Source organism: Dreissena polymorpha, chromosome 9, assembly GCF_020536995.1.
Source record: "Dreissena polymorpha isolate Duluth1 chromosome 9, UMN_Dpol_1.0, whole genome shotgun sequence".
NCBI lineage: Eukaryota > Metazoa > Mollusca > Bivalvia > Myida > Dreissenidae > Dreissena > Dreissena polymorpha.
Window position 1 is genome coordinate 57,739,412 of NC_068363.1, and position 23,593 is coordinate 57,763,004.

The 23,593-nt window shown below is 32.8% G+C and overlaps 1 protein-coding gene and 1 long non-coding RNA gene across 3 annotated transcripts; both read left to right on the forward strand.

Moving 5' to 3' along the window:
- The first annotated feature begins 719 nt into the window (after nucleotides 1-719).
- LOC127845813 (uncharacterized) lies at nucleotides 720-15,260 on the forward strand. The gene is made up of 2 exons (XR_008033400.1): nucleotides 720-1,116; nucleotides 13,924-15,260. It is a non-coding gene; the product is annotated as an uncharacterized LOC127845813 (long non-coding RNA).
- LOC127845800 (uncharacterized) lies at nucleotides 3,422-8,066 on the forward strand. Of its 2 annotated transcripts, none has more exons than XR_008033390.1 (2): nucleotides 3,422-3,908; nucleotides 7,901-8,066. XR_008033390.1 is itself a non-coding variant. In XM_052376954.1 (2 exons), the coding sequence occupies exon 1, from the start codon at nucleotides 5,842-5,844 to the stop codon at nucleotides 6,862-6,864; it is 1,023 nt and encodes a 340-aa protein (XP_052232914.1). In that variant the 5' UTR covers nucleotides 5,049-5,841; the 3' UTR covers nucleotides 6,865-7,180; nucleotides 7,901-8,066. The 2 variants fall into 2 exon arrangements, 1 of the variants encoding a protein (XP_052232914.1); XM_052376954.1 differs by lacking the exon at nucleotides 3,422-3,908 and adding an exon at nucleotides 5,049-7,180.
- Nucleotides 15,261-23,593: the final 8,333 nt, after the last annotated feature.

The window sequence follows — 23,593 nt, forward strand, 5'->3', positions numbered from 1 at the left end:
ATTGTTTTCGTTGATTTGTTGCTTGCTTTTTTCACATTTGACCAACGCAATGGACGCAATTTTGTTCATTTGAAATCGCGCGATCCTATTCTTTTTAGATATAAGCCGATATGATCATATCTTCCATCAGTTGCGAAAAACGGCCCGCTCTTAGTATATACATTGTATATATGTATGAACGGTGTGTAATATTGACTGTTTCAAGAAAACTCCGTCAGATTTATGTATATAAAATCATTATAATATGAAGACTGTTCCCGAAGACTCCTTGAGATTTATGCATATAAATCGTCTATGCATGTGTGTGTGTGTGTGCGCGCGTAATTTCCCATTTGGCAATCGCCCTTAGAATACTTTTTCATTGTGTTAATTGACATAGTGCGAGATACAAGAAACGTCCGCTTCAAATAAAACCCTGGGCATTTGAGTGTCAGGGTAACGCCTCATGCCAAATACTAAGTAGTATGTGTATCCGTGGATCTAGTATTGGCCCTCTTAATGAATGCAAGAAGAGAACAGATTTTAAACACACATGTTATAGATGTCAATGTTTTTTTAAATGTGTAATCCTGCACATGAAAACAAAACTGCATATAAATTGGAAAGTTTCTGACAAATTACTTGATAGATTTAGCTCCCCGTAGTAATCTCATGAATCTGTATCATGTACAATGTTCGTTATATCAAATGAACCTTCTGATTGGTTGAAAAGGGTCGGTACTATACGCGTGTGCTTGCGTTATAAATAGTTTATAAATGGAAATACCATAATTGTGTTCATCTTGTTCTTTAAATAATTTAAATATTTCCACAGATAAGCGAGTTATAACACAGTTGTTAAAAATACTAATACAAACTTATCAAAGAGGTACAATTATGTATATTGTGATTTAAATAATCATAACTTTCGTCTGGAGTAAACCTGACCTACAAATGTACATCGATTGTTAACCGGAAATCATGATTATGATCGTCGTAATATTCTTAAATTAACGGGAAAATTAATTTAAACTTCTAAAAAAGGAAAACATTAACTTCCGAGCACTTACTGATGGGTTTTCAACTGAACTCGTACGATACGATAAGGAGGACCGGTACAATCCGAATAATGGCTAGGTAAGGTTTTTTTAGTCCAGCTTATGATTGCTTCTTTCAATCAAATTCGCAATAAATAAACTTTTATATTTCAATATAATTATTAGGAATGGCAAACCTAAGCAAATTCGTAACCGGATAACCTATTTCGATATTCAAGCGGTAAACCGACTGTCTTTGTACCACTAATATAAAATATAAAAAAACATCCGAAAAACGTATACGTTTATAAACAAGTACATGTATACGCAAATATACTCTGTCTTGTTGATTGTCTGTACTGTTTCTTTACTTATTGTGTTGGTCCTTTAAATTTGGAATTCAAATTCTAAATTTAATATCATTCATTTAAATCTAATTATACTTCGCCATTTCCGACATTTTTTATATGCTTGTCGGTGAACGGTGATATTTCTTTGTTGTAATATTAGCTTCATGTAATTTACACATAATTATTGTTCTACATCTTGATCAATAAAAGCTAGTGCAGAATTTGAATTTTGTTGTGTTTTATTAACACCCATTATCCTTTAAGAATAACGTGCATTAACAGTTTTCTGATTAATAACAAATGTCAATAAGGGTGCCGGGGGCATAAAAATGTGTCCTCGTTACAGTCTTCAAATAAGTTTATGGTAGAGTCTTCTTGAGAAATGATGCATTATATCGCTTTTCAAATCAAACTGTGATAAAATGCTACTTGCTTGTGAATAATAGATAACAAAGCTCGAAATTCTGGTTTGCAACCGGTGTCGATACATATATTTATTATATAATACTACTCCATTCAGTAACTCACACTTATAATAAGAACGGATTTGTGTTAAAGCTGTGGGAATTTAGATAGATACAGTTGAATTTTAATGCACGTTATGCAGAGTTGACACATCAATGCATCGCATACTATTAATTTTAAAGACATTGCGTACGTGGACATCGTAATTATTGAAATGACTGTAAAGACCGCTTAATTTTGCATTTTATTACCAACATAGAATATACAATGTTTAACATAAATTATGTATGCATAAATACATATATTATAAACACATAATTGCAGCAAGTAATGACATAATAAAACATAATTTAACCTATACAATAGGTATACACAAAAAAAAAAAAATATATATATATATATATATATATATATATATATATATATATATATATATATATATATCATTCAAACACATAAACGAAATAATACAATTACTGCCAGGTTTAAACATAGCATAATAACAATTTACAGCATACACATATGCAAATAAAGTGCGTATTAAACAAAACAAAACAAAATATAACATAACTTAAAATTATACAAATATTGAAAAATTTAGCATAAGTGCGAGTACAGTTTTGGGCGAACGCATATTCGCATTAATTATTGTAAAAGCCGCAGATGAAAAAAAAACGCATTACAAATAAGGACCCTTTTCATTTGCATATTATATATTTGTAAAATCGTTGAATATTAAAAATTAAGTTACATAAAAGATACATAGACTATAATAAATAACTGACCTTTTATATATATACCAAATAATAATAAATTGACCTTTTTGATAATACTATAAAATTCCTATTTTAACTGACTTATATGACATAATAAGAAAAAAGCAAAGTCACGAGAAATAAATGTTGTTTATGGATGTATAAAAATCCCTAGATATACGGTATAATCATAAAAAAATTAATAGGCAATGGTTTTCATGGATTGCAATTCTCCTCGTTAATATCTATACATCCATGAGGTTTAACTGGGAACCCAGTTACAGAGATAGAACAGACTGACCTTCACTGGGGATAACGTAAAATATCCGGAGTTAACGAATGGGACATAATTGTTTTACACTCGTGATAACTATTTTAACAGTCAATATCATAAAAATATTTCCCAATAAATAATGGAAGGTTTATTTTGTTATTTGAAAGGTAATATCATAAAAAAATATTCATATAGGCCCATGCCTTCCTTTACAAATTAACGAGATTTAAGCTATGCATACAGATTAGTGATGAAGATACAATTTTACTTTATATGATATATTAAGTTTAATGATATTATAGCCTAAGAACCTCGAAACAAAATACGCTTTTGATAAAAATACTAATAAAAATATAACACTAACCTTTCGCATTTTCACCTAACGGCATGGAAAGCACTGTACAAAATCCCAGAACAAAATAGAGGTTAAATGTATCCATTTCCGTGTTAATAAATAAACTGTGTGTCAACATGTGGGTCCTTGCTAAACCAGTCAGCGACTAAGTTGAGATGAATGTGAAAATTTTTGGACTGGGATCCCAATAAATACACATTAATACCATCAAAATCTTGATCTGGTATCCCATCTTAGAATAACCAAAAGTTATCAAAATAATAAATACACAATAATATATCTGACTAACCATCAAAATTTTGAACTGGAATCCCATCTTAGAATAACCAAAAGTTATCAACATATAAAACTGTGTTTCAATTGTAATAATCGACTGTTTACGGAATACTCCTTGAGATGGACTATTTATATAACTTGTAATGTATCGACGGTTTCTAAAATACTCCATTTGGTTTATGCATATAAATCGTCTGTGTTTGTGCCTGGGGGGGGGGGGGGCTTTCCCCTATGGCCATCACCCTCAGAATACTTCTTAGTTCGGTTACGTGGGGCATAGTGCGAGATACAGGAGACGTCCATTTCAAATATAACCCTGTGCCATTTAGTAACCGGATATATAACGCCTCATGTGAAAGATTGAGTAGGTCGGATTGAAATGATGATTGAAGCTGCGACCCCTGATTCATGGCGCTGGTACGTTAAACTAGACCACAGATATGTTCAATTGAATGAGCTCTGACCATATATCAATTTAATACCCAACAATTAATCTTCCTAATAAGGCTCTGCCCAGAGATTTGATTGGCCCCGATCATTTTATTCAGGGATACGTATTTTTGAATGTATATAAACGTTGAACAAATAGTAATTTAATGATAGTTTCACGTGTAATTTGAATTTAAAACTTGTATTAATTTTACAATAATGGACTTTTCTACAATATGAAAGTTATATAAAAAAGCTCATAAACACTCTAAATCAACGAATTTTCGTACAATATTTCGCAAAATAAAGTATACACCTAAAAAATCAATGTCCCTTAAAGGAATAGCCAAATTTTCAACGCTAGATGTGGTCTGATAATAAAGATTGAACGCGAAACAAAAAGCTCGTTTTTATATATTTTGGGTCACAAAATATTCCATGTGAATTTCCGGCTAAGATATCCGAATATTTACGAGCGAACGCGAGATTGGCTTCGGGCAGCGTTGGAAGCACGACGTACCGGTAGTTCTCGTGAATTCGTTGTTTTTTACGCTTTCTGAAGCCAGTCTCGCGTTCGGGCGTAAATGTTCAGATAACGTAGCGGGGTATAAACATGGAATATATTGTCGCACAAAAAATAAAAACGAGCATTTTGTATATCGTAAAAACTTTGTTATCATTCAAAATCTAGCGTTGAAATTTTGGTCTATTGCATTAAGGAACACTGTATTTCTATTGATTAACATTATTTTACGAAATGTTTTGTGAAATATACGCTGATTTCGAGTATCGTACGATTACCGTAAGTCGACCATGACCTAATTTCGACCACTTTGTTTAAATAAAGAACGCGGCCGTTTGAATGAGGTCACACGCAAGCGCTCCGAGTATTTTGATGAAGTGACATAACTACGCTAAAAAACAAAAACAAATAAAAACAAAATGAGGAAAAAACAGGTAAAACAGGTTTTGCATTCCAAAATAAAAATTTAACTAAATTTACACAAATTTATCTATATCCCATACATTTTATTGGTCCTCTTTATTAAATTCCCACAAAAATTGAAATGTGAAGCAGACGATCTTAACATAACACTTTCATTGACAGCGCTTCATATCGGAAATAGTAGTAAATCGTAGTAAATTTAAGGCAAAGCTTTTTTTATTAAATCAGTTTTCAGACCTCTTCATAATGGTCATTTTTTTCTTTTTTTCTTTTAAGGCTTATCTAAAACGACTTAAACAGACAAAGAAACACAGATTTTACTCCCCAACAGCTTTATCAAATGTGTACAAGCTCGTAAAAAAGATGGTGTCTCTGTAAGAAAAGCGGCTGCCCTGTTCAACGTCCCAAAAACCACTCTAAGACATAGAACTGCTGAAAGGGTCAATGTTAACATTATGTCTGCAGGAGCTTTGCCTTTGTTTACCTATGAGGAAGAAAAAAAATGGTTGAGCATTTAAAAAAAATGGCTGAATATGGCTATGGGTATACCAGGAAAGAGTGTATAGACATTGCATCTGACTACGCCGTTCAGTTGGGTAAAAGAACGAAGGATAACCCCCTGTCTCTAAAGTGGATTTATGGTTTTTTAAAGCGCTGGCCAGAACTCAAAGTTCTCAAACCAAGAGCCCTTGATCATGCTCGAGCTAAAATGGCCTCAAGGGAAACCATCTCGAATTTATATCACAACCTCAAAGAAACATTAACAAAATATGAAATGACTGATAAGCCCACCTGATCTACAACATTGATGAAAAAGGGGAAACAATTAATCACAAACCACCATTCAGCGTAGCCGGTGCTGATTACTGTCCTTCATCTGTCACTTCTGTAAAAGGGCAGACAATCACAATAATTGGACGCGGTAATGCAGCAGGTCAAGCTATACCTCCATTTTACATTTTCCCAGGCCAACGAATGAAACTTGACTTGTTGAATGGTGCAGCTCCAGGCTCTAATGGTACAGTAAGCGAGACCGGATTGTCCAATGGTTGCGTTTTTCGCACCTACTTAGAGCAGCATTTCCTGAAGTTCACCCCAGGATCTAGTGACCAGAAGAAACTACTGATACTTGATGGCCACAAATCACATGTGTCAGTTGGTTTGACAGAATGGGCTCTGGAACACAACATCGTCATATTTGTCCTTCCCCCTCATTGCAGCCATATCCTTCAACCTTTAGATATTGTCTGCTTTGGACCGTTCCAGAAGATGTATGACAGCCTCTGCCATCGACTTATGCGCCAAACATCAGCTGTCATTACACGCTACAATGTGTGTGAGGTGGCATCAAAGGCATACATGAAGTCAATGTCTGCTGAAAACCTTTCTTCATCATTTTGCCGTGCAGGCATATACCCGTTTAATGAAGACGCTGTCCCCAGCCAATGTCTTATCCCAGCTGAAGTTTTTCAGCAAACCGAGACAGAAACTTCAGGCAGCCAGAAAACTGTTGAAGGTGGGATACAAGTTGATGGTGTAGACATGTTTGCACAGAAAGAAAGAACATTAAAGAAAACAAAAAGTGGAAATTTGGCTAAAGCTAGAAATACAATGAGCAAAATAGTGGCCGGTAAAGAAATATCAGGCGAGGTCTTGAAACAAATGACGAATCATACAGATAAACAAAACAAGAATAAACCAAACAAAACTAAGAAAGCTACCAGTAATGAGGCCCACAGTTCATCTCCCCAGTCTGGTCCCTCTATAGTCACCATTTCTGACAGTAGTGACACTGAAAACGAAGAGGACTTGGGTTGCCAATGCAAACGATTTTCCCCTGAAGCTGTCAGGCACAGTGCTTCAATTTTTTTTGTCAAATGGGCACAGTGTGACAATAGAGCCTGCAACCACTGGGTACACCTGTCATTTTGTACAGAAATTAAAGTCATCAGAAGAGGTGCAACATTTATGTGCCCATGCTGTGCTAAAAAAGAGTGACAATTGTTCTTAAGAAAAGTGAAAGAAACTTGTTCAATTGTATTTATAAAATATTGAAAACATATTTAATATATATTTACTGTTTTAGTTCGTGTTAAAATTGTTCAGAGAAGCGAAGTTTTAAGTTTATTTGGCCTAATCCATTACCACTAGAGTGCTGTCCCTTTCCCGGATGTGACGTATCGACTTAAGGTAAACAACGCGCGGAGTTAGTGTTCTTGTAGTGTGTATGGAACTATCGGCTTTGCGTAGTAAAACATGCTGTAAATAATCATTTTTGACATTGATTTAACGGTTATTAAATAAATCTCTGAAGGTAAATAATATATTGCTGCATTTTGTTGCGTAAATTCAGAAATTCTTTTACTTGTTTCCTTAACCGGTCGACTTACGGTAATTGGAGGATATTTATATTACTTTAAGCTAATCCTGTTAAAACAGACTAAAATATTCGTGAAATCTTGGCAGTGTTTATGTTCTACTTTACTAGTATTTACTAACACGAGCTATTTTGCACGACAATTAAGTAAAACAAAGAAAATATAAATATTATTTAAAAGTCCGATCTTTCGAATCCCGAAATAGGAAACCAGACAACACGGGTAAGTTTTAAAGGCCAGCATGGCTCATATCGGAGTAACTTATCAGAATGCAATCATTACAATGCCGCTGACGGCAAAATCAGGCTTGTAAGGATAGTATTAATTTATGCTTGTTTTGCATCAAGTTCAATACAATCTCTACCTTTATAGATAAACAAACAGACACCATATGTTAATGTCAAACTAGGTGAGAAGAACGCACCAAGTAATGACCCATTGCTTGTTTCCCTGATTAGTCATGTCTTGGGGTTAGCATGTGGCCCATTGATTATTGTATGATTTCATGTAAATGGCGGGCTGACGTCCATATACGTCCGTTGCATGCGTCATATAACGTCGTTACCTCTGGACAAGTGATTTTGCACACGTTCCCGTCAGAATTTGCACACGTTACAGTCAACTTGTTCATTGTGTATATTTGTATTTCACTTGAGTTACTGTACAGTACCCTGTATACAGCCGGACATTGCGGTCACATATTGTGTGGTCGTTACGGAGCTGCCCCGGGCCGTTAGGCCGTTACTGTTTTCTTTTTTACGAACATTGGAAAACGTTGTGTTTGAATTTAATCAGTAAAAATAAATCGCAATGAAAATGAAATTGAGCTGTGTACGTTTTATTGAGTTTACATAACTACATGACAGGCTGGGATTCCAGCATATGTGTCATATAAGTTTCCAACCTAGTAGCACATGCAGAGATGTACGGGATATATAAATTGACATTATTTTAAGTGTAATCACGTGTCGTTGCTAATGCTACTGCCTCTATTGATTCCGACGATGATGATTTGTGATGATTATTAATCTGACATACAAATGAGATCATCGAGATGGTTAAGGGCCAGCCAGTTTTGACGTAAAGCAGTAGGGACCTAATGAGACCGGTAATATTCGGGCGACACGTCGTATTCGGAAAGCGTACGGATTTCTACGTCCGGAAATAATAACACAAAATAAATCAGTGCGTTTTAATTAAAGACATTAAAACACGAAATAAATTCGTCTGTTTTTATTTTAGAACTTAAAGGGTTCATCTTATTTATTTACGTTAAAATTAACTTCACTTTAATTAGTTCGTTCGATTTTCTTTTCGGTCATGACGTCACGGCTGTTGATATTTGTTTGCAAAATAAAAGTGCGTAAAAAGACCAGGCGGTTTGCGAACACAAAAAAAGAATGTGATTCCGATAATCAACGTTGTTCAGCTATTAAATGAAAGCAGTTTAGTGCAGACACATTACGTTTACGGTATGTTTTATTCGCATATTCTGTACATAAACAAGCAATCCTCATCAGTTGTAGCTTATGAATTACGACGTTTTAGAACTGCGTGATGTAGCTCTCTATCAAGAATGTCTGTGACTTATTGAAATATCGACGTGCAATTTGGTTCCTTTTTATTTAAATGTTGGACATGTTTTAGATGTCACGTGGAAGCATTTCCTACAGCAGTTTCCATAGGCAATTTCCATATTGTAAAGTTTGAGTCAGAGCCAGCCTACGTATCCTTCGTCCTTGGAAGAACGGGTCTACGTAAGACAAACTTGTTTTTGGACTTCATCCATGCGCATAAAATAAAACTCATTTACAAGAAGGTTATATGTTTAAGAATTTCAACGTTTCATAGTACATCATGCCTAGAAAGCGTCGGTATGAAACTTTAAAAGGAATCATTTAATTCATGAAAAAGGCATTTTGTGATTTTTTTTTATAGTTCGAGGTACAGTGATTCCGGATATAACTCAGATTGCTTTCGTGGATTTGAAAACGGGTCGAAGTTCTAGACATATGTGAATCCATCAGTACCGAATTCTGCAGAAGGCCAGTTAGTAGCTGGCATCTATGTTGATGCTAATAGAAATGCTCATTGGGTCATTGTCGACCTGAAATGGCTTGAAGTCACCCGGGGTGACTAGAAGCCGATTCATCTCGACCCGGGATGACTTCAAGCCGATTCTAGTCACCCGGTCGGCTTGAAGTCACCCCAGGGTGACATGAATCGGCTTGAAGTCACCCTAGGGTGACATGAATCGGCTTCAAGTCACCTCCGGGTGACTGTAAGCCATTTCAGGTCGACAATGACCCAATGAGCAATAGCAATATGTCTGTAAATGGTGGCACTATGGATAGTGTCTCCATGACAACATATATTTGTTCTATGTAAGATTGGAAATACCTTTACAATTTGTGGTAAAGTGCCGCTATATGCACGGGTTTCATTCGGACTTTGGGTGACCTTATTATTGTATTATTTATGTATGATTATATCAATGTTAATTAGATAATGAATGGGAGTAGGCATACTCAAAGTGTAATTTCTTCAGATAGAAACGGTAAAACTTCCTAAAATTCATGTTATATATAGACAATATATTATATTAAATAAATATGTTTGTATAATATATGCATTTAATCCCACTACAAGTGACATAAAACGAAATTAACGATTATTATCACTGAACGATGTGTTGTCATTTTGCCATTTTATACAGATGAGTGCAACTTATCGGATATCAAATGAACAATTCTCTTTCTATGACACTGTTTTCATGCTGTGTCTTCTACCGCAATCCAATGTGACTATGTATATTAAGTTAATTGTCAAAATATATGTATACCTCATTAACAAAAACTTAACATATAGGACATATATAGGGTTAGTCCATAGAAAACGCCCGACCGAGTCAATGGTGTAGGTTTTTCCAACCAAGTGTAAAACGTTAACTGGCTACTGAAAAGTTTTAAAATTTTGAAATAAGTTGTGATATGCAATTTACAATATGAAAATAATAACAAAGTTTGTTTTTGGAATATTATACATTAGACTCCCACTACCTTAATATAAACCTTAATTTTGGAAAAACAATACCCGCGATTCTTACCCTATAAACCGGGGGCTTAGCAGCAAAATATGCTACCCCTTGATTAAACAAGCTGGTGGGTGGACAACCGATTACGTCAAAAAGGACTTCGTGTGAGTCTCGAACCATCGACCTTCTTACATTCCGTAGCCGAACCGCCTTTCCCACAGGTCTATTAGACATGAATGTAAATCTGGTTTTATATTGTGTGAAAATATCAATAGCATTATTTTATAAGCATCATTTTAATTACCCTGCAAAATACATACTCTATAAGGTTAAAGTCCAATAAGTATTATCCAATCTTAGGATGGATTGGTGAGAAGTAACCTTCTTTCTTTTCTCTACAATTTTGATGGTCAATTTTGTCCATTCGGATGTTGATCTAAAATTATCTGCAAATTTGTAACCTAGTAACACAGTCTTAGTCAAGTTTATGGTAGTGTCGTCTTGTGAAATTATACAGTATAACGTATTTGCGATTAATTGTTGCCTACTTTTAATTAAAAACAAAACTAAAACTCGAAGTTCTGGTTTTGAACAAATGTCGTTACACATATTTATTACATAATACAACTTCATTCAGTGACTAACACTGCATAATAACGGTTTCTTGTTGAAGATGTGGATATTTAAATAGAACGGTTGACTTTAAATGTATGTAATGCAGGGTTGATAAATAAATGTAAATTATGATATTTACGATTATGACAATTTTTATCTTTCCTGTGCAATAAATTGTTATTGTGCCATGGCTTTATGACAGTCTCGAGTTTTCGTTTAATTTAAAACAGAAAAAAATATATATAAAATATCTGAAAATGTATGATATTATATAAATAAGCATAGCGCAAGTAATTAGATGATAACATATAATATAGCCTTTACAATAGGTGTATAATATTAATACCATGTTTATAGTCTTGGGCTCACGAATATGCACATGATGTATTTAAATAGCCGAATCTATTTTGAAAGCGCCTTACAAAGAAGACCATTAACGGGTATGTATAATATCTTCATAAACGTTGACAATAAATGATACATATACAAGAATAATTAACTGACCTATTTGATATATACAATAAAATGATAATGACCTAATTGATAGATATTTAAGAAAAAATTAAAATGACCTGTTAAATACTTGCAATGGAATACAAATACCTATTTATATATTATGTGCAATGGAATAAATGCATTGAAATGAAATGAAACATACAAAGATCGTCGCTTGAAAGACACAATTCAAGGACAATTAAAGTGCTCCAAATTTCTCTTTTAGTAAAATGTTAATATAAGCATATATTTTTTATAAAAAAGAAAACTATAGCGGAGTTGTTAGTGAGCAAAGATCTTTTCTTATTTATAACAAATTAAAGCCTTGCTTAAAATTGAATACCATCAGAAAAAAATCAAAGCAGCAATTATTATTAGGTGTGCAAATTTACGTATTAAAACCTTTTTCAGAAATAAAACACCATATTATTCGAACTCATTAGGAAAAAAACTATTTTTAAACATATATGGGAAATTGTTTATAAGTAACATCATCAATCGTATGCTCATTAAAGAGTCGATAAAGACAATTATTAATGGTATGTTTTAGCACTTTACACAGCATTAGACTTTTAAGATTGTATATTTATTACAAAAACATATACATAAATATTTGAGTAAACGGCACTTATTGAATGAGAAATTACGTAATATGCAATCAAACACCAAAATTATAATTTAATTGAGAGAAGATGAATCAAACGTTTATTTATAAATTAACATGCATAGTTTTTTCAATTAAAATGCACCATAGTAGTTGCATCCGGTGTTTGATTCTCCGGACGCAAAAAAAAAATAATTTTCACATTGGCGCTTCTTCACTTGTCCACTTGCCAAAACGATTATTGTATAATAACTGTCAAATGTTAAACAACGACGACATACCACTAACAAATAATTCGTCAAAAAAGAATTTCAGTATAATGTGGACTGGATTGTCAAATGTATGCCTCTGATGAATTAAGCTGAAGTATTGTTTATAAAATAAACCAAACATTTAACAAAAACTACAACAAATGCGTTCGTCATGACCTAAAAGCATAAATCAATCAAAGTATTTATGTATGATGTGTGTTTGTGGTTAATATCAGAAATGGTTGTTATTGGGTACTCAGTGAATTCTTTTTTGGTCATGATTATGGTTTATGTACTTTTCAATCTAAATTATTGTGACCTCCTTTCAATACATGAAGTGTGTTACTAACAAAATGTTCACGTTAATCTAGTACATGTGACAGGCAAAAACAATATCATGAGAATTCCGAAAAGTAGCTAACCCCGGACGCCGCTCATATGTTTACCACTGAAATATTTACGAACCAACACAATTAACATAGGCCATCAGATTCTTAGGCTAGCTGCGAACATTTCTTTGAAACGTACTTCAATTCGAATATAAATATCCTTAAATCGTGTCATAGTAGGAGTAAACGTGAGACACCAAGATACTTCACTTTACTGAGCAGGTAGTGTTTCACAAGGTTTCACAAATGACTTTTAAGGAAAACTTGCCCAATATCTGGCAGCTACGTTTTCACAAATCTCAATCATTTTCGAAATCAAAACTCATACATACATATTCTGAGTTTACAGATGGGTAGGTACAAATGTGATTTATACAGTGTTTACGTAGTTTTTATATAAAATAGCCACAAAAGAAGAATTGCTTCACCACTGCCCTCAAGAATGGAATTGCACAACTAAGTTTAGTGATAAGCATTTGCAAACACCAATATGTAATAGAGAATTTACAAGTTCATGTATGAAGAAGATCAAGCAGAAATAAGCATGCTGCTTGTAAATAACTTACCAAAACATGAACAGTAATTTGTAATAAACACATACAATTACTTGTGAAAGCGTCAACTGTACGGATAAAATTATTGTAGATAAGCAAAATGTGTAAGTATTGTAAAATACATATGTACTGTTTAATACAACAGTTAGCTTTTAACAGAAATTGATCAATTATACGCAAGAAAGGGTCATTTGCATGAATCGAATATTCCATTAAATTATGTGACTTCAATGAATAACCAGTGTAATTCACAGCTCAACATTTTAAAATTCACAAAAAATAACTTCAAATAAAATTCCTGTGTTAAGAATTAACGGATCATTGATTTAATCATGAACAACCATCAAATGCTAATGCAACAAGAATATAAAGCATTTTAAATGAGTCAACACAATTTTAAAATTGAGATCCCGAAATATGAAAACTACTGAGATTTGTACGAAATGTGATACCCGAACACAACAAACAAATAGGAGTGTTAAGGGTTCCCATTATGTACATTTAGTATGTTGTGTTCGGGGATCCTATAAAGTACAGTCCTTTAGAGTTCCTTAATATATCGGGATCCCAGTTTAAAATGTATGTCTGACTTGTCATGGTGCTCTTTTTCCATAGTTGTTTTGGACTGTATTATTAAACGTTGTATTTTCATTAGTTTTCTTTAAAAGCAATATTTACTATTTATATTTAAATTCAAGCATTAAAGCTAAAACAATGTGTATCAATTGCTATTTCAGAGTGAGACCGGGCACAGCCAATAATTGAATCAATCCTACGTCTTTATGCATGCGAAAGCATGGCGAGTTAAGAAAGCTTGAAGACAAAGTGGACAAGAAGACAATTAATTAAATAGCAATGGAAGTTACATCCTAGAGTAGTTGTCCAAATGTCTTAAATAATGCCAGAGTTAAAGTCGTGGAAACCACAATTGTGCTCGATAGTTATCTTAACCAAAAATGCTGATGATGGAATCGATCGACGGAGCCAAAAAAGATAATATGCAAAATTGTTGATGAAGAAATTTACATAAAAAAAATCTTTAAAAAAAACGGAAGAGCCAAACGAGTACTTACATTGACTGAGTAACATAGTCCGATGCGATGACATTTCATACACAAGTCCGGTGAAAAGTTAATTGATATTTTATTCTGCTAACTACAAGTCCACAAAATATTCTTATTAATACGATACATTCAGAAACTTTCGAGATCGTAAAATATTAAATTCAAATAATAAAAAATATGGCGGGCGACCAGACCCTTACGGGTGTGCGCCGCGATTCACAATTTAAATGAATCCGAGGTATATGCTAGTTTAACTCGAGCTGGACTATTTTTGTTCATACAGAATTGCTATCTTTTTTATTCGTCCGATACAATTCGACGGTTACTATACTGCGGGAGAAGAACTATATGAGAATTTGAATGTTGTTACAATCCCATTCAAACAAGTACATTTGTAAATGTTGTATGAAATCATATGAATAATGTTTCTGCTTAATAGAAATACATTAAAGTGGTAAGTTTTATATTCCTGATTCGTTCAACGTTTGATTTTCCGTATGTTTTGCATTATAACGTGAATACATAAAATCTGGCGTATTCAAATAACGGCTGCCGCATTTGTTTTCGGGACGTCTCCGATGTTTAAGGCTTAACGAGTGCTTTCAATCAATGGCTTTTGGTTTTAAAAGTAGATAGTGTAATACATTCGAACATTTGAAAACAGGGGGCATTGAACCAGCTATAATTTACCGAACACTATTTTTTACAATTAGGCATAAAATAATAACAGAGATAAACTTATCATATGAGAAGAATCATTTTCCCACTTGAAGCAAATAATAATGCATTCTACCGATCGAATTCTTATCATAGTTTCGACTTTCAATGCGCCGAATGTCGGTCGCTCAAAACTTATTGACGTTGACCAAGCAGCTACTTGAAATTCAAATTAAATGTGGTCCAACAGGGGATTCCACAATTGTTTCAGACCGATACCGAATAAACGGAGTATGATTCATGTGTTGGGATCCAACCTTTATTTCCCCTGTTAAAGAACTAGATTTTGGACGCTGTGGTCCAACAGGGGATTCCACAATTGTTTCAGACCTATACCGAATAAACGGAGTATGATTCATGTGTTGGGATCCAACCTTTATTTCCCCTGTTAAAGAACTAGATTTTGGACGCAAAAAAAGTTATCTAGGAATACAAACTCAGCTGACATATTCAAAATCCTCGCATTTCCGGTTATTATTTTAATCAAACTGACATAGGTTCATAAAATAGGTTAGCTCCGTGTGTTGATACAAATACTTCGCACACTAATGCAACGTTGTGGGCGATTATTAGATAAACGTTGTTCAACACCAACATTTATGTATGAGTACAAAAACTAAGATTACTTAAATTTAAAATATTCGCAAGTTTAACTTCAATTCTTTGAGATTTTATCACCACCATCACCCCCTGTTGTACACCGCGTGTACTCATTGTAATATGCCTTCCAAGATGCTCAGTAAAAAAAATGCACACAAAAACATCTTAATATGTTATTCAAAAACTTTGAAAAATAAGAAAAAAATTACCATCATTCCGCAAAATAGGTTCATATAGGATTCCTTCGTTTACTTTCACCAATGCATAAGACGAAATTTCAGTCGATTTCAAACAGTATTTTAAGATACGATGTGTACACACAAGTTTTGGGACTAAATATTATATATAGTGGAAAAGATAACAGACAGTGGAAAAGATAAAAGACAAAGGGCCGAAATTCGGTCAAAACGCAAACAGCCAAAATTCTTTTCTAATCAACTATACATTGAGGACATTCAGCTATGAATGTTTCAGTCTAATCCAACAATGAAATTAACGAGGAGTTAAGTACATATACGGCCAATATATTCAATAATGGTTAAAAGACAAAGGGTCATAATTCTGCCAAAACGTTGAGCAATCAAAGTTCTTTTCTTTAAAATCACATACACATAAAGACAATTTAATTGTGCCAATTTAAGCGAAAAGTTCAATGCACAAAATTTCAGAACTATCTATGCTTCCGTGTTAAATCAAGAAGAGGGTGATACTACTCCCGAAAACTGGTCGAAGACAAAAATGATGCTCAGCATACTTACTATTGGTAATTATATGAGTTTCTTACTTATGAAGAAATACCGATTTTGTGAGTTTTTTTGTGTTTCTTCAACTGCAAAATTTTATTTTCAATAATATAAAGTATTACATACATACATGTTTTATATGTAGCAGTTCATTGACATGTACTTGAAGAGAGTATATAAACATAATTGTATTCAAAACATTCACATTTTTTTTAAATAAAACCATTCAAAGAAGCTTTTTAACATACTTACTAAATATAATTTTACAAGGTAGTACGTGAATATTCTTTCTATATTATATTGCACATATATATGGAAGATAACTAAAGTGTTGAATTACGAAATGTATAATTCTTTGATAATGTAGATTTAACAAAATAAAGAAATGATAAAGAAAGTTTTCAACACGTTATATTTAAAGAGAAAATATATGTATAATATTAAACCATTAACACAATGGTGTGATTCAATCAGAGATTAAGATATCAAAAGCAAAAATAAAAAATGCAAAACATCTAAGGTTATCTATATGATGCTTTTAATTTTGTGTTAAAAAAATAGAAATAAGAAAAAGAAAAGACATTATCCAGTGTGTATATGTATATATATATATACGACCAATGATGTTTAAATTGTAATAACAAATGTAAAGGCATAGAGAGAATTATTAATAAGTGCATTTAATGATATAGATATTTTTCAGTGTGTATAGATAAGCAATGCTGTATAAATGATGTAAACATTGTAATAACAGATAAAACTACAACAATCCTCACGTTAAAGATCTAAGTCTGTGATAAAATGGTATTAAACAGTTTCCATTCTCTATCAAAGGATTCTAAATTGTTTTTTGTAATTGAAATTTTTCTCAAGTTATCATATTCATATTTGAGGTATTACTTGGCTCCTGCTATGCTTTGAATGATTTTATTTGTTTTACACTTGTATATGTATAGCTTTGAAAATAAAATTACATTATGTATGGTACTAGCAGACTTCGTTAAATATCCAAGACGAAAAATTGTCTTATCAATAAATGGAAAAGATTGTCCAGGTAACATTCCGTCAATAATTGTTTTAGATATCTGACATTCCCAGAATATATGTTCTAAAGTTTCATCACTTTGTTTGCAAAAAAATAATAATGGATCATTAATAATTTTCATTTTATTTACGAGACTATTTGTTCCAAGTATTCTGTGAGTTATTCTATATTGGAACCACTGCACTTTTACGTCATTGGTTATTAAAAATGGTAGCTCAAATATACAATTCCATTCTTTTTCATTAATTGTGGCATTAAGTTTAGTACACCATTTTGCTTTTACTGATGGTTGTTCATTATTTTTATTTATAATGGTGTATAGTCGTTTTGCTTTAGATTCTTTTTTCAGTATAAGTTGTAATAAAGGTGGCAAAAAGGGTTTTATAATTTGTTGGGTGGGACAAGATATACTTTTTTTCATAAACTTATCTATTGCTCTTTTTACCCCTGTATAATGAATGACATTTATATTCAAATGATACATTCTATTTATTTCATCTAAAGGAATAAAGGTTCCATTTTTAAATATATCCCCTATACAATGAATTCCAGCATCAAACCATGACTTAAAGAAAATACTTTTATTGCCTATTAATATGTTTGGATTTTAGAAAAATGGATAATAAATAAAATATTCTGTGTTTAATTCCAATGTATTACAATGAATTGAGAAGCATTTTAAAACATCCACCCAAAAAGGATTGGGAATTTTATTAGATATATTTAAAGCGTAATGATAACTGCAATTAAAGAGTTTATAGTGATCAAAATACAGTTTTGTGATATCCATCCAATTTCCCCTAAAGGATTGAAGTTGTTGTAGCCAGGTAAGTTTAATGCTGGAATAAATGCATCCAAATGGATCATTGTTAAACCTCCTTAATTATGTTCCTTAACTATTGCTGTGAACTTTATTTGACTATGCCCATCCCAAATAAAACTGAGAATAGAAGATTTTATTGAATTTAATATGGTAATTTGTGTGAGTTATTTAGTTAGAGGAATGTTGACATTAACACGTTCGCAAGTTCAAATTGGGTGCTTTGAACAGCTTCAAGTATGCTTCGTTTTTTTTTAAGCTAGACCCTCTCCAGCAGTGCCTTGATACCAGCTCCGAACATGAGCATCGTCTAATCAGTATTTCGTACGTTATGGAGGGAGCAGTCCTGAAAAGACTGCTGCCTATGTGTGTACCATTCCGGAACAAAACCCTGGCTCAGTATTTGTTGCAATGTTCCTCTCGGTGCAGTGTCAGGTACTACATCCCGAACTCCTTTTCAAGTATTACACCTGGTGTGCAGTAAAGAGCCATCAGAGCTATATTAGGGCTATGTGTTGAATAGTATCAACTATTTTAGGGCCCTCGGCGGTGCACATTAAAAGGTTTCGAAACCATAATATATCCTTGTGATTACTTGTCCGTCAAAGGTTATTGTAGAGAATAAGGAGGGTATGTGTATCTGATATTCCACTTTAAAACATTTAAGCCCAAAGATTACTCAATGTGTTTCCTTCTTAGAGAATGGCCATGGACGGTCTATTTAAAATTTTGACACGGGACATTTTAAAATTCTAACACAGCCACACTTCTTGACAAAAACGGCCATTTTAAACTTTCAAAAACGTACTTTTTTGACGCTAAACTGTCAAAAACGGCCATGTCACAATTCAACATTACATTTCATTGTTGTGTCATTACGTTCAATATTGTAGATGCGGACGTAATTTACCCCCAAATAGTGTCACTCAACACATAAACATGAACTCTCAAATGTTTCCGTACATGATTTAATGCTTGAAAATCCATTCAAGCATTTTGTGTGTGAGAAACGTTATAGCTAAAAAACAGTTTCTAACCTTTTCCAGTTCAAATGTATACTTCTGTACATAAGCAGCATTAATAGTCCGCAAAACGATTCATAAAAATAAGTGTGTTTAAAAAGTACATAAACACATGCTTTTACCATTTTGAAAGTTAAATTGACATCGTAGTTTTATCTAATTTCAAAACGATGCTCAAGCACAAAACTTTGTGTACGAATGGGAATAGTTGTGCATAACATAATAGCTCTCTTTTCCATGACGACAGACAGTTATTATAAAAACAAATACGGGTTAAAATTTGAAAAAAGAAACTAGCCGCACGCAAGTCAAAAAGTTATTTTGATAATATAATGTATTTTCGCGAACCTATACACGCTGTCAACGAAACTGCAGCATAAATAATGGTGTTTAGATAAATTATTTTAAACTGTATAATTCCAACAATTATCATTAATACAGTTATAACCAGTAACGGCGATATCCGATTTGGTCCCCATGCATTTGTGGATAAGTATTTAAACGAAGGTAGTGTTTCTTTTAGGAACTGTCAAAATTCAAGTCTTTTGCTGTTATAACTATTATTATTAATAATTACACATAACAAATATAACACTGATATACATGTATGCCAATCGTTTAATAGTGGATTAAAGTCTAAATACACCGTTCAGACGTTGTTCAACGAAATACTATTCTAAATTAAATACATATTTCGATTTAAAATTGCACATGTGATCATTTGACTACATTCTGTGCAAGCTTACGATAACATCATTCATCCATGATGATCGGACGCTTTAGCACGTGGGGCAGGAAGACCGCAACTTGCCAAAATGCGCGGTTGCCATGCTTCACAATGTCCACATGCAAAAAAAAGAAAGCATAACTACCCCACGTTCTTTAGCGTCCAATAGTCACGGATGAATTATTATATTGTAAGTTTGCACAGAATGTAGTCAAATGATCAAAAGTCATATTTTAAATCAAAACATTCCTCATAATTAAGATATTGGTTTGAAAAATTTACTAAAGAGAGAGATAAATGGTCTTTTCACTAAAACATTTCTCTTTAAGCCACCTTTAATCCCATGCAAACTTGACTTTATATCAATTTCTTCCATCAATTTATAAAAAAAAATATTTATAAACTTTCAATTCTAAGTAAGTGTGGCTAAATACAGGACAACTGACTAAAAGGGAAACTCTATTAAGCGTGAGTCATCGTTCATGTATGTTGTATTAACCCCTAATGAGTTATATCAGTATTATATTAAGTTCCGTTCGAAAATCCCATAGTAATGCTCCACAAAAGAAGCGGGATGCGTTGACAGACCGACGGACATACAGAATGGAGATCGCACAATGCGATTATTATATACCTTCATTCGGGAGCACACAAGAATATACGTCTATTATTCATTGTTTAAGTGAGCGATAGCAATTAAACACCTCATACGACCTCGGAAACATTGGGCACTTGTGGTAATGTGAACTAAATTCTAAACAAGATTTTTGTTCTTCAATGTAATATGATGATATAACGTAAAATAATATGATTGTTTTTTCCTTAATATGATTTTAATTTTGTTAAAAAGTAAAGTTAAACTGTTAACTTAACGTAAAAAAGCATAATTAAAACTTGAAACTTAATTACACGCAGAACTCTGTTTTTACCATGTGCTTATGTTTACGATTCGCTTAAGTTTATGTCCACCATTCTTAACATCGATTCTAAAAATAGTAAACTGAAGCTATGGCTATTTTTAGCATTGACGATCATGCGATATTTAAGCAAAGCATTTATAAGTCAACATTTACAGTGAAAAAGAACTGTTATAAATGAAAACAACCGTAATCAACGATGTTTAAAGAATGAGAAAATGTTGAAACTTTGATCCGTAAAATTATGCATATGTATTAAATGTAATGTTCAATAGTATAATGTTCGGAATTCTCTAAAACTAAAGTAAAAGAACACATATAACATACATGTAAACAAACTAAATTTACAAATACAATTTGAACTAGGGATTACCTGAAATCACTATAGCAATGGCATCGACTATCAGCAACAGATGTAAAGAGTTCATTTTTAAGACCAAGATCCTATGTCCGGAGTCTTCGAGATGACAACCAGAGTGATATAAACTAGTCTTACGAAAGTGTATAAATAGAATACTGCACGAGTAAGGCCAAGGACTAATCGGGCATAAACAGTTTGGAGCAGTGTAGTAGTGTTAATGTTTTGGGTTTGAATAATTTTGTTATCCGAACTGTATTAATCGGGGACTATCTATCTTATCCCTTTTGGCTTATGTTATGGTAAAAAGTATATATATATCATATATATATTACTTTCAGTTATTTCAGGCATACACTTTTTGATGTCTCATATTGTCTTATTCACCTGTATTGAAGACTGTATACGTCAAATTAAGGGAATAGTTTTAACAAATCCTATGAAGATCCAAAAATAAAACCACATAACATAACAATTAAAAACAAACACAAAACTACAAAAAGGTAATTCATGAGAATTTCATTAGCTTTTTCTCAAAAGACAATCTGTCTAAATGTTCGAATTTAATAAATTTCATGGTTGACAAATCACATAACTATTACCTAATAATCTATTGTTGTTTTTTGGTATCGTATACCTCAAGAAAACGGTAATCCGCATAAAAATGTTTGAGGTTTGTGACACTAACAACTTCCTAATTGCCCATGCGATTAAAGTTAATCTGTCATAATTATCAAGTAAAGTTTTGTTCAGAAATGTCAATGACCTTTCTGAGGCGGTGATCCCAGGTTTAATGTTATCTTTGGGTTAAGTGCAGTATTTATGTTTTTTCCTGTAGTGTTTCGGTCGCTGGTCATTTGCCCGAAGAAAAAATCTAGCGAGTACGAACTTCTTTCCTGTTTCTGGATTTGTACTACTTTGTATTAATTTGCCATTGAACAACTTCTACAAAGAAGGGATATAGAAATTTAATTTACAAGTTAGATGTATGTATTCTATGGTTCAAGTGTTGACTATTTTATTCTTGCTTTCGTTTCTAGCTAAATGCAGTATAGACATGTTAACAAAGTTGAAACTAATTCAACGAAGGAAGGAATTATTACGTCGGTAGTAAAAAATGAGATTGTGGTATAAAATCACTTTCAATATTTTAAACTAGAATGCATCCGTTTTACACAACCCGCTTATTATAATAGTTTGGTAATTATATTTGTTTTGTATTGCCAAACATTATTGTGGAGTATTTTATTCTAACTATTTACTAGTACGTTATACCGGCCTTTTGCAATAGGACTCAATCTGGATTCTTGATTGGTGATTAAAATGTTCATCAGCTTACATAAATGTATAATACATTTCGCAAATGATTTTAGCAAGTATGGCACAAAGGTATCATATCAACTACAACAAGCAGTCGAGGAAAGTTATTATCTTTTTTCTAATTATCTTTCTAATCGTTAACAAAGAAATATTACCTTGTGCATATTCAACTACTTTTGACATTCTCGCCGTTGTCCCTCTAGCTCTATTTGAAGGCCACTAATGTTTAAATATGACATAATCGCTGACATTTGAGTAATCGGGTATTTATGTCCAATGAATGTACTTCGCATTCGCATACATATATCTATTATAAAGGAAAATGCATGGACACGAGTTAATATAATGCGTCGATTTAAATAACTGCTTGATTGTACAAAACAAAATAAGAAAATAAACCTTATGTTTATAAGACCCATTCTCGAATACTCCGTCGCTGCTTTTGATAATTGTGCTTAGTATGTAAAAGAGAATACTGAAAAATAATAAATAACATCGCTGTTCTCAAATTCGTTTTAACCATTAACTGTATCTATATAGAATAATCTTCCCGATGACGTCAAAAATGCTGAATCGATCAATTACTTCAAAGGGCGTATTAACATTGATCGAATGATTTCAAAACAGTTCTTTTCATAAGACGAAAAACGCTCTCAAATTTAACACACGCGCTCAAAAATAAAGTGTTACTCCTGAAACCAAAGACCTATCAAGAAACATGCGTATTTATAGATCTTTGCTTAAACGAACTTCTATTCAGACGCAAAATAATTACATCCGCGTTATGTCTATGTGGACTAAATGAAACACCGTCATTTCATCTTCGCATGTACATCTTTGCGGCCAACTTATTAACAAAATGTCCATATATTCCGCAACCCACATTCAAACTATTATTTATGTAGACGACACTCGTAACAACTTAACCAATACTTATGTAGTGTCCAAAATGAAATAGTATTATTACGATATTTAATGTGTAAATATGCTACAGACCGTATGTTTAACGGTGGTCTTTTCTTTTTTACCAAACAAGCCTTTCCCAAATTATTTTGTTTTTCTTCCCTAAAATCT

What these genes read in the sequence shown, in the direction of transcription:
- LOC127845800 (XM_052376954.1), top strand. Translation starts at nt 5,842, where the DNA reads ATGAAACTTGACTTGTTGAATGGTGCAGCTCCAGGCTCTAATGGTACA.